The 13,276-nt window shown below is 37.8% G+C and overlaps 1 protein-coding gene across 1 annotated transcript in view; it reads right to left on the reverse strand.

Annotated features, from left to right (window-relative positions):
- The window catches only part of LOC127454258 (E3 ubiquitin-protein ligase TRIM71-like), a 47,434-nt gene that overhangs the window by 15,582 nt on the left and 18,576 nt on the right, over positions 1–13,276 (reverse strand). Inside the window, exon 2 of the mRNA XM_051721339.1 lies at positions 2,711–2,878. Coding sequence (XP_051577299.1) covers positions 2,711–2,878 — 168 coding nt within the window. The remainder of the gene's footprint in view (positions 1–2,710; positions 2,879–13,276) is intronic.

Below are 13,276 nucleotides of genomic sequence, written 5' to 3' on the forward strand. Positions count from 1 at the left end.
AGCGGGTAGAATTCAATGAAGCTGTCAGCTGAGGACATGTGAGGTGTCTATTTCTCAAACCAGAGACTCTGATGTACTTATCCTCTTGTTTAGTTGTATCTGGGCCTTCAACATCTCTTTCTGGCCTTGTTAGAGCCAGTTGTTCTTTGTCTTTGAAGACTGTAGTGTACACCTTTGTATGAAATCTTTAGTTATTGGGCAATTTCAAGCACTGTATAGCCTTCATTCCTCAAAACAATAATTGACTGATGTGTCTCTAGAGAAAGCTGTTTCTTTTTTGCCATTTTTGACCTAATATTGACCTTAAGACATGTCAGATTATTGCATACTGTGGCAAATCAAAAACAAACACAAAGACAATGTTAAGCTTCATTTAATGAACCAAATAGCTTTCAACTGTGTTTGATATCATGGCAAGTGATTTTCTAGTACCAAATTAGCAATTTAGCATGATAACTCAAGGATAAGGTGTTGGAGTGATGGCTGTTGGAAATGGGGCCTGTCTAGATTTGATCAAAAATGACCTTTTTCAAATAGCGATGTTTTTTTTTTTTACATCAGTAATGTCCTGACTATACTTTGTGATCAGTTGAATGTCACTTTGGTGAATTAAAGTACCAATTTCCTTCCAAAACTGCAAAATCTGTACATTATTCCAAACTTTTTAGAATAATGACAGAGTCAGCATCTGGAACTGGAGCGCTGTGCTTTAAGAGTGGTTTCTGATAATAACATTGCTGTTTTAGACTAAACTTTAGTTTCGCTTGATTAATAGGATAGTCATTAACTGCACACATGGTCCATGGTAAGACATCTTACAACATTTAAAAAGCAAGAATCTAACCACATGACACGCAAGCAAGTAGTGACCGGCTACACACAAAACGCCAACCAATTACTGGCGCGTTCAGCGTCTCTATTGTATTGCTGATCACGCTCAACAAGTGACACCTGAACACACACACACAGAACAAACCTGACAAACTCACCAGGACCGTGACAAAATGATGGAAATTTTTCAGTTAGCGCAACCGCTGGACCCACCTATATCTGTCACGAGCCGCAATACATCAATCATTACGTTACTGTGTTATTGTAGGATTAATGTGTTGCTTAAAATAGTGCAAGCAAAAACAAGACATTTCTTGTCATGTGGCTCCCTCTGGTGGACAAACAGCTTGTCTTTCTCTACATTTCTAATTATTTAAAAATGCAGTTGTAAACATAGCTATTTCTTCTGTTATAGCTCTAGCCAAATTGCTGTAATTTTGCAAGTGACCTCAGAATGTTCCCTTTTCAATTTTTTAAAATTTCGCTAAGTTTGACAATTGCGCTCACAAGATACAAGGCCAATTAGTTATTGGCCACAGCCCAAAACATATTTGATTATATCTTCATAACGATTTGAAATATCAAAATTCTTTTGATAACTTTTTGTCTGGAGGGTCTTTAGATGATGAATACCAATTTTTGTGCGAATCATAAAAACGGCCTAGGACGAGTTAGAAAAAGTAGGTTTTTCAAAAAATATTTCGTGATAAAGTTCTTGCGGGAATGGAAATCCATGTGGCCATATCACTGGAGGCACTGTGGATTCAGAGAAGCTACACATTTGTATTGTAGCCTATACGGTTCCAGAGTTATGAACAAAAACGCGAATTAGCCAGTTATACTGCCACCGTGTGGCCAATTGTCACAAAATTTGAAATGCGGCTTCGAGTTGACACCCTGCTTGTATATAGTAATTTCCATAACCCTCGGTCATTCCCAATACAAGTTTGATTGGCCATTGGCAGCCATTTTTCAAATTGATTTTAAGAATATGTTAATTTGAACTTTGTCGCTCAAATGGTTATGGCAGTTTTTCAGTTGTAGTGCCCCCCTAGGGGTGAAATTGTATGAAACTTTGCTGACATCTTCTAAACGTCCTGTTGACTATGCGTACCAAGTTAAGTTACAATGAGTTTGCGCTGAGTAGATATTGATCAATTACTCAAAATCGCGTTAAACCAAAGGAATTGTATCGTTAATATCTTCAGAATGATCTGACATATCGAAATTCTTTTGATAACTTTTTTCATGGGGGTCTCTAGATGATGTATAATAAATTGCGTGCTGATCTGACAAACTGACTAGGAGAAGTTCGAAAAAATATGATTTTTCAAAAAAATTAAAAATGCCGGAAAAAATTATAAATGGAAATGAAATCGGAGACATACATTTTGTATGGCTTGACTCAAGGAATAAAGGATTTTGATTCTAGCCCTTATGGTTGCAGAGATATGAGCCATAATGTAAAAGTGTTTATTACAGCGCCACCTAGGATCAGATGGGTGTGCGTTTGTGCGCCTGAGTAGTGAGGGGGATTTGGGATCATCCTGCCAAGTTTGGTGTCTCCACGACTTACGGTCTCTGACGCCCAGACACTGAGCAAAAAAAAAAAAAAAAGGAAAATCAGTCCAATTACAATAGGGTTCCAGCAGCTTCGCTATTTGGCCCCCTATTAAAAAGAACACTAACAGAAACAATAGATGCCTACACACCTTCAGTGCTTGGCCCCTAATTCAGAGTAATAAACTAAAGATAGTGGAGGGAAATCTTGATGCAGCTGGTAAAACAAACAGAATTTTGAGCACAACAGTAGAAATAAAGCAAGAAATCTCTCCAGCAGGTGTGAGAGCTGTATATGAGAGTGTTTATGTTAACTAACCTGTACGGCCTGTCTTCCCTGCTGTGCGTCTGCGAGTAGTTGGATGGTCAGAGCTCTGGAGTCCTGCAGTGCTTCCTGCAGATAGGTAAAACTGTGACCTGCATGTCTGCCCACGCTGCACTCCCTACAGATCGGCACGGCACAGCTGTCACAGAAAAAACGCAGCACCTGTAAACAAGAGCGAAAGAAATAGTGTTAATTCAACGGATTTGCTAAGCATTCTATTTGTGTGATCAACTCTAAATCAACTCTAGTGTGCAACAGTGCCTGCCCACTTTTTCAGCCATCTGGGTTCCAAAAGTATCTTCCCCATTCATAAAATCCTTCATAAGAGTTGTAAGCCATGAACTAAACCAATCAGCTCCGAGGAGAATCACAAACTTTGTTTTGAGGCCAAAAAACAAATCATAAAGTCATAAAGACAAAGTTACAAGACTGTGTACTTACCGTCTTTCATGAGGGCACAAACTATAATCCCATGAAGCATTGCGAATGACGTCACTGAATAAAAAACGATGGGAAACCATAAAACTATTGATTTAAGGTTGTTGATTACAGCTATAGAAACAATATATTTTACGTTACAAACATACAAGTAGATTAAGGATAAAGGAAGACTGACTTGATTAAGTGGTCACTCCAAGGCACATTTCGTTAGCCACAGTCCTCTGGTTGCTGGATCTTTCTTTGCTGTAACCATGGGTAATGTACAGGTGCATCTCAATAAATTAGAATGTCGTGGAAAAGTTCATTTATTTCAGTAATTCAACTCAAATTGTGAAACTCGTGTATTAAATAAATTCAATGCACACAGACTGAAGTAGTTTAAGTCTTTGGTTCTTTTAATTGTGATGATTTTGACTCACATTTAACAAAAACCCACCAATTCACTATCTCAAAAAATTAGAATACATCATAAGACCAATAAAAAAAAACATTTTTAGTGAATTGTTGGCCTTCTGGAAAGTATGTTCATTTACTGTATATGTACTCAATACTTGGTAGGGGCTCCTTTTGCTTTAATTACTGTTAAATTACTGTTAGGTGATCAGTTTGTGGCACTGCCGAGGTGGTATGGAAGCCCAGGTTTCTTTGACAGTGGCCTTCAGCTCATCTGCATTTTTTGGTCTCTTGTTTCTCATTTTCCTCTTGACAATACCCCATAGATTCTCTATGGGGTTCAGGTCTGGTGAGTTTGCTGGCCAGTCAAGCACACCAACACCATGGTCATTTAACCAACTTTTGTTGCTTTTGGCAGTGTGGGCAGGTGCCAAATCCTGCTGGAAAATGAAATCAGCATCTTTAAAAAGCTGGTCAGCAGAAGGAAGCATGAAGTGCTCCAAAATTTCTTGGTAAACGGGTGCAGTGACTTTGGTTTTCAAAAAACACAATGGACCAACACCAGCAGATGACATTGCACCCCAAATCATCACAGACTGTGGAAACTTAACACTGGACTTCAAGCAACTTGGGCTATGAGCTTCTCCACCCTTCCTCCAGACTCTAGGACCTTGGTTTCCAAATGAAATACAAAACTTGCTCTCATCTGACAAGAGGACTTTGGACCACTGGGCAACAGTCCAGTTCTTCTTCTCCTTAGCCCAGGTAAGACGCCTCTGACATTGTCTGTGGTTCAGGAGTGGCTTAACAAGAGGAATACGACAACTGTAGCCAAATTCCTTGACACGTGTGTGTGTGGTGGCTCTTGATGCCTTGACCCCAGCCTCAGTCCATTCCTTGTGAAGTTCACCCAAATTCTTGAATCGATTTTGCTTGACAATCATAAGGCTGCGGTTCTCTCGGTTGGTTGTGCATCTTTTTCTTCCACACTTTTTCCTTCCACTCAACTTTCTGTTAACATGCTTGGATACAGCACTCTGTGAACAGCCAGCTTCTTTGGCAATGAATGTTTGTGGCTTACCCTCCTTGTGAAGGGTGTCAATGATTGTCTTCTGGACAACTGTCAGATCAGCAGTCTTCCCCATGATTGTGTAGCCTAGTGAACCAAACTGAGAGACCATTTTGAAGGCTCAGGAAACCTTTGCAGGTGTTTTGAGTTGATTAGCTGATTGGCATGTCACCATATTCTAATTTTTTGAGATAGTGAATTGGTGGGTTTTTGTTAAATGTGAGCCAAAATCATCACAATTAAAAGAACCAAAGACTTAAACTACTTCAGTCTGTGTGCATTGAATTTATTTAATACACGAGTTTCACAATTTGAGTTGAATTACTGAAATAAATGAACTTTTCCACGACATTCTAATTTATTGAGATGCACCTGTAGTTTTTTCCCATGAATTCCGCTTTCAAACACTATTTTTAAACAACGAAGTTGAAATAATGCTGACAGATGGCTTCAACGGAAGTATATACCATCAAACAAACAACCTCATAGCTCACTGTAGGTCTGTTATTAAAGGTTTATAAGTTATCATTGAAAATCAGTTAATCTATGGGATAAATGAATGGGATTTTTACTTCCAGAACCATACTGCTGCGCTCTATTGGAACACTGCATATCAGATTAGAGGACTAGAACTAACTCTAGTTCAGTACATTACAAATCCGATCTAGTGCACAGCTTGTCTATTACCACTCAATAAGACATGTATGCTCTTGGCGCATGCTTTATTAAAAGCAGCTTGCACAAAAGCGCACTGATCTATAATCAGCAAAGAGCGGATAACTTCAACAGAAGCGTGAAGAGGAAGTAGTCACACAAAGAGAAGCAATCAGTGTTTGTGAAGGGCAAAAGCCATACTTACAATTAAATCTCTCTATAATAAAGAGCTCATAAATAGTTACACTGGTCAACTGCCAAGACTATAAAATGTTTACAGTTACATGTAATAGGGTGATGTGTTTATCACTTAATATGTTCCAGTAAAAGCATACATCACATAAGCACACTTGGTTCAAACTCATACATTTATTTTATTCCCAAGACACAAAATAAAACCAAACAAATAATATTTTAATAAATGCTGCAAGGAAAAAAAAAAAAATGTTGTGTAATTCAAAAATAACTACAAATATTATGCTCATATTTTAAATTCCTCATACTTCCATAATATACACATGGCTCAAATGAAACATCTCATTTCGCAATTAAAGAAACCTTTGCAATATCTTAAAAAAAAAGAAAAAAAAAGAAAAAGGGAGCAATACACCAAGAATTACGTTTTTTTTCTTCTAAAAACCGTATCTTTTAAATGACAGAAACATTACATGGCTTGTCAGGATATGTGCTTGGTTACACCACTGTTTTCCATCATTTGATGATACACTGCTGTCATGATCACTAAATATTTTTTAAACAAAATTCTGTTGATGGCATATCGCAGCACTATATCAGTGCAGGTGGTTACCGAATAAGACGCGGGATCACGTGGTAAAATACTATGCACTAAAGTGGCACAACAGTTTAGTGAATTCGCCCAAAGAATTTTGAATCTTTTAAATGACTTGCAAAAAAGGAAATGATCTCCTCGAGAACGTAAAGTTAGTTTGGCTTTGGGTTTCCTGTGTTCCGACAACCTGCTGATGGATTGCTTTAAGTCTATTGTTCTGTCACTCATCTGACCTATTTAAGAGTCATTTCATTGTTTTAAATACATTCTGATGTATTGTTAAACAGGACATGTCAGTTAAAAAAAATTAATCATTTTTATTCCAATGAAAAAAAGTTTCAGAATAATGCATTAATAAAGCAGAAGCTGACTAGACACACTGAGGATAATATTTTCCTGAGATTAACAACTAAAAGCTAAAACCGTGTAAGAAGCTTAACTACCTCTTACCCAAACAAATTCTCCATCATCCTCAGAGCTCAGTGTCAGGTACAGTATTCCCTTTCAAACCCCACCAGTCCGCTTTCTCGCAACTTAATGGCTTTACCAAAGACCAGATCAAACGCTAATTATATCTCGCTTAGCCATACTGCGGCAGCAGCTGCGTGTAAATCTAGAGTCGTGATTCCACTCAAGTTACCTGCTCATAAAAGTGAGTCCCCTCTCAGTGGACCAGATGCTACAACTACGGTAGTGTGTACAGAGATCACGTGGACACATGACCCAGGAAAAAGGCTTTCCGGAGTAAAGAGAATTATCGGGAAACGACAGAGGTGGTGGTGAGAAAAAAATAAAATGACAGACAGAACACGGAGTTACCACCCAGCATTCATAATGTAGTGTTAAGAGTAGCAATGTGCACATTCAAATCTCTTCAGTAATAGATGCATTTATTGGATGTGCAGCTACTTAAGTCATAACTAGGGATGAGAAGTGTAAGGAATATATACTATACACCAACTATAAATTTAATAATTTTACTGTAGTTCCTATTCCACTAATATACACTAACTATAAATTTAAATGTAATGCATTTTAGTTATCTGAATTATTATATTTATATATTTGATTTATAATAATTGAATCACTCAATACTGAATAATTTTTATTTGGGTGCAAATATGGATATGCAATTAATTGTGATTATATCACAGCATATCATGTCATTAATTTTACCCCTATTAATTATATTTTTTAAAGTATGATATACCAGAACAAAACTGTTCCAAATGTGTATCTTTAACTACACCTTGTCTTGTGTAAAATGAACAAGACTTCATCTGTATAGCTGGGTGTCACCATCCATCTCACAATATACGGGTTATGCGCAACAAACTTCTGTATTCTGTAAAACAGGTCGCATCGCTTCCGGTTCTGGTCTTCTGTACTTACGATGGAGTTGAACTTCCCTGACATCCAGCATTGAGGTACACAGCAGAAACCACTGTTAGGATTATCCCACTTCTGGTACTTTATTGGTCTTGATAAAGACATTTTCTTCTCACTAACATTCAGACATTTAAATTGAATAAAACGGCAACAATAAAAAGCACTAGCTAGGTTAGACGATTCCCTTAAAGTCCATAGCTATCGCTGTTAGTTCACACTGCTGTTACCGCCTTCTCCGACAAGCGGATGTGATGAGACCAGTTTTCCGGTTTGGTCATGTGACGTTCGATATAAAGCCTTTTGCGATACATGTCACAATTCAATACATCATGATACATGATGATATATAGATGGCACAATTCGATACATCAAGATATCGTGATTTGATTTTGATTCACAAGCTTTCAATACCAATTCATTTGGGTATATTTCTGTTATAATGTACATTTTGCCAACATTAAGTATGAAATAATTCTCTTTTCTTTATACAGGGGACCTTCTGACTTGGTAAATAACAGAAATATTAATTTGTAAATTTTACAATTAGTTTTTCATTATTATGGTCAAATTTTAGCTTCTTAAAAATATACAAACTCCATGTTTTACATCAATAAAAATTATTACCGAAAACGCATATCTATATACACATATACACACACACACATTTTTACATGTTTGTTGTTTACATGCCTAATTTGTGCTATTTTCAAGTATTTACAATACTGCTGTAGCACTTATGTAAAGTGCTAAAATGGTGCTGCCTCTTTAAGGCCAACGGCAATTACTTTGACAGACATGTTTGGATAAAATGGCTTCTTTACAGCATCCTTGCTGATGTGTGATTAGCATTAAATAAAATTGTTGTTTTTGATCAGTAACTGACCTGCGTGCTGATTGCCGATCACAGATTAAGACAAAGATAGGCCGATCGATCGGTGTACCCCTATTAACTGTATTCACTCAGTGTTATTATTTGACTTAATTTCAAATAAAAATGCCTGAAATATCCCACAATCTACAACGTAAAGTTTTTATGAACTCGAATCTGTATCTTCTATACAAGTTATTATTAATAGCAACAATAATTATTGTTAATGATTAATAGATTTTTATTCATTAACATAAATCGTCAATTAAGAAAATTTAATTTGCAACCCTAATGCGTACTATTCTTTCGACTGGTGGATCTGGTAGCATTGCATTTCCGACATTGCCGTTTCTCATTTCTTGGAACTGTGTGGAGTGGGAGTATTTCCTGGTAAAGATCCAAACACTATTACCATCAATTAATTGTTGTATCACTTCTATGCATGCAGAGCTGCATGAGAGCATGACATTATGTTCATTAAATCTAAGCTTTGCATCTTTATTTTACAAACAATGAGCCTTGCTGGCCCCAGTAGAGTGGAAAACAGTATGAGGGAATAAGCTTTTCTCTCTGGCCTTGTGGCTGATGCGTTTTTCCTCTAGTATTTATATACCGGCTTCCTTTTACTTTCCTGTTGGCTGCTGCTTCTGTGTGCTAAAGCCATCGCTGTGATGGCTGGCATAAATCTTTGACGAAGCGCCTGAGTTTCTTTTCCTGCCTGTACATTTGCTTGTATAATCTCACACACACCATCTTCTATGCTGGCCTCTCAACTTTCGTTCACTCTTTCCATCTCCCCCACCCCCGCCTCCTCTCTCAGGGTAGGATGAGGGCCTCTTTTTGTGCCTGTGGCATCCACCGGTCTTTCTTTAAAACAGGTGTGGAAAGATAGAGTTTCCCACTCAGAGGTAAAGGAGAGTTAGTTAATTTTTCAGCTACAAAAAGAGAAGTGTGCTGCTAAATTTAGGATGTGGTGATTACTGGCACCTAATAATTATTCAGCTTCCAGGTTTTTCAGCCAACATATGTGATGAAGTTCTAGAAGAAAACAAATGTGGCAGACTTCAATGCAGAGAAAAATGGTTTTAAAATCAGGGTTGAGATAGATAAATCTATACAGTGCAAGACAATGCTCTTGTCAAAATAGTAAATCGATACACTGATACCAAGCATCAACATATACATGTAAATGTATGGGAAGTGTAGGATATAGGACAGTTATTTCCTTACAAAGCCGACAAAGTTTAAACTCTTGTTTTAGTGCAGCTGTTGACTGACAGATAAGTAGACATAGCTTTGCTGCAGTTGGAACAGATTACACTTGATGCGCTTATGTTTTAACTGCGTTATTTTATACATATTGTTCTGTGCACTCACGGAGTGGGCAATGTGACCTTGATAGATTGTTCTGAGTTTGTTGCGTTAAGCTCGACAATGTTTGATGTGCATTCGATTGCTTTGTCCTGTGTTGTTGTTGGGCTAAGTGACAGACAGCAACTCCCATCACATTTTCCAGTGCTTTCTTTACATGTCACAGTGTTTAGGACAGCAACAACTGTCTGGCGCATATCTGATGAAAGCATGCATTACCCGCCTCTGTATGCGTGCACGGTCAAGTGGAGTATACTTTGAAAGGATAGAGTGTTCGACTGTACCCATGCGCTAGCATAAACGTAAAAACTGAAGTATATTTTGGGCTTTATACTACCAGCCCGATGTTGTTACATGCATTTTCAACCACTTATGAACCACCTTTGAATGTGGTTGAAGTGGACATCTGAAAAACAGTTTGGACCCCCTTTAAACAGTCTTTAGTAAGGGCGGGAATAGGGCTGGGCAATAAGACCATGTAATTGGATATCGACGATGTCTTACAAAGATCCCGATGCCGATTCTGAACAGACATGATCGACAATATTGGGAAATGGCAAAACTATGGATCTGGGAAGTCGCCAAATATATTAAACAGTGGCCAGGGTGTGAAACTAGCACCTGCCAAATGCGACGAGGCTGAATCCAGTTCGTGAGCTCCTCGTCCAAATGTATTTCATGCGCAGGTCATTTTGCTCATCTACCTGCAACAGGCAGGCAACACGTGACAAGAAATGCTGTTAGTCACAAAGACATGCGCTTCAAGAAACACACTTTATTATATTTTTAAGAACAGACAAAAGAAAAGCCGTCAATAGCTATGTTTCCATCAACGCTTTTTTACGCTGGACACAGTTTTTATTGGTTGTTGGCAGATAGGATGTTCCAAGCTTTTTGGAGAATTCGCCACAGTTCTTTTATTTATTTAGGCTGTCTCAATTACTTCTGTCTCTTTGTGTAATCCCAGACTGACCTGATGTTCAGTGGTGGGCTCTGTGAGGGACATGCCATCTGTTTTTGTGAAACATCTTACTGTATGTGCCTTTTGCACAGTACTAAAATATATATATAAAAATACACACACACACACACACACACTCTCTCTCTACCGGTCAAAAGTTTTGAAACACTTACTCATTCTTTATTATATATATATTTTCTTCACATTTTAGAATAATAGTAAAGTCATCAAAACTATGGAATAACATAAATGGAACTATGGGAATTATGTTGTGACTAAAAATCCAAAATAAATCAAAACTGTGTTATATTTTAGCATCTTCAAAGTAGTCACCCTTTACCTAGAATTTTCAGAAATGTATTCTTGACATTTTCTCAACCAACTTCTTGAGGTATCACCCTGGGATGCTTTTTAAACAGTACTGAAGGAGTTCCCATCTATGTTGGGCACTTATTGGCTGCTTTTCTTTATTATTTGGTGGCCACTTTGAAGATGCTAAAATATAACACAGTTTTGATTTATTTTGGATTTATTATTTCCATTTCTATTATTCCATAGTTGTGATGACTTTACTATTATTCTAAAATGTGAAAAAAATAAAATAAAGAACGAGCACTTAATTTTTTTCCAGTTTCATTTGAATTTTTAGTTGTTGTGTAGGTTTAACCCTAACCCTACTTAATGAAAATTACCCCATAGTACCACCTAGCGTCCAACCAGCAGTAATACCGGTGTTCGTCAGTTTGACTTCCTGTGGAGTTTTTTTCTGCGACCAACCAACCAATCAAAACTTGGTCGACCAAGACTCCTCTCATCAACTAACGTTTGGTCGACTTTGAACCAAAACTTAGACAAATTTACTAATGGTAGGGGGGCAGCCCTTCCAGTCATGAAACGAGTTATTAAAGTGGTTTGTCTGCGCATCCTAAACCGTGAGTATTTTATTAATAAAGAGTCACACAGTCGCTACAATTTCCTCGGAAGTGACGATTTTGTTCTTTTGAATGCAAGGGATGGAAATGCGGCTTTATCCGCACATTGTTTTTGCGATATTCAGATTTTTTCGCATAAATTAAATTCACAACTTGGATGAAAACATAGCTACTGCTTATGTCTGATTCACTGTTTGTTCAGAGGCATGCAGCACGAGCTGGAACAGGTCTCGTGGAACACACGCATGTAAAGAGTTTCATTCATCTGGAAACTGTTTACAAGAATATTGTCATCTATGAGAATGCTGCAAATGATCTCTGATCATCTCAGGAGGTGCTGTGAATTTAGCTCACTTTATTTCCATGCAGTTAGCATGCACTGTGTACGCAACTCTGCAGGTTCAGTAATATATATCTTTGTATTAAAGAAACCAAGACAAAAGTGAATAAATCAAAGTAATACAAGACATGTTCACCTTGAACCTAAAATGTAGCTTTATTTATAATACAAACACAAATTCAATAAGAACACACATTTGGCAGCAATATTTTGGGAACACAAGGGAATTTATTATGCATATTTATTTTGATTATCATTGTCTTTGCATTTATAATTGTCTTTAGTTCTTAATCTGTAGGCTATTAAACATTTTCCATCAGATGCTTGCATGATGGCAAATGGGGCCGTTGGGGACGGTAAATGTTTGGATTTGGGGAGGTGGTTAAATAAGATTTTTTGATCGCTTCGTTATTTTAATGCTTTTTTCATTTAAAGTGCAATCTGAATTTAGAAATGTCTTAAGTTTTTTGTGTTTCAATATACAGTTGTGCTCAAAAGTTTGCATACCCTTGGAGAATTGGTAATATATGTACCATTTTTAAAGAAAACATGAGTGAGCAGGCAAAACACATTTCTTTTATTTCTTATGGGATTCATATTCAACTGTAGGTTATAACAGAATGGCACAATCATAAAACAAAACATGGCAACAATGAAAAAAATGAAATGACCCCTGTTCAAAAGTCTGCATACCCTTAGTTCTTAATACTGTGTATTGCCCCCTTTAGCATCAATAACAGCGTTCAGTCTTTTGTAATAGTTGTCTATGAGGCCCCACATTCTTGCAGGTGGTATAGCTGCCCATTCGTCTTGGCAAAATGCCTCCAGGTCATGCAAAGTCTTTGGTCGTCTTGCATGAACCGCACGTTTGAGATCTCCCCAGAGTGGCTCGATGATATTAAGGTCAGGAGACTGTGATGGCCACTCCAGAACCTTCACCTTTTTCTGCTGTAACCACTGGAGGGTCAACTTGGCCTTGTGCTTAGGGTCATTGTCGTGCTGGAAAGTCCAAGAGTGTCCCATGCGCAGCTTTCGTGCAGAAGAATGCAAATTGTCTGCCAGTATTTTCTGATAACATGCTGCATTCATCTTGCCATCAATTTTCACAAGATTCCCTGTGCCTTTAGAGCTCACACACCCCCAAAACATCAGTGAGCCACCACCATGCTTCACAGTGGGGATGGTATTCTTTTCACTATAGGCCTTGTTGACCCCTCTCCAAACATAGCGCTTATGGTTGTGACCATAAAGCTCTGTTTTGGTCTCGTCACTCCAAATTACAGTGTGCCAGAAGCTGTGAGGCATGTCAAGGTGTTGTCGGGCATATTGTAACCGGGCTTTTTTGTGGCATT

Source organism: Myxocyprinus asiaticus, chromosome 16 (assembly GCF_019703515.2).
Source record: "Myxocyprinus asiaticus isolate MX2 ecotype Aquarium Trade chromosome 16, UBuf_Myxa_2, whole genome shotgun sequence".
In the NCBI taxonomy this organism is placed as follows: domain Eukaryota; kingdom Metazoa; phylum Chordata; class Actinopteri; order Cypriniformes; family Catostomidae; genus Myxocyprinus; species Myxocyprinus asiaticus.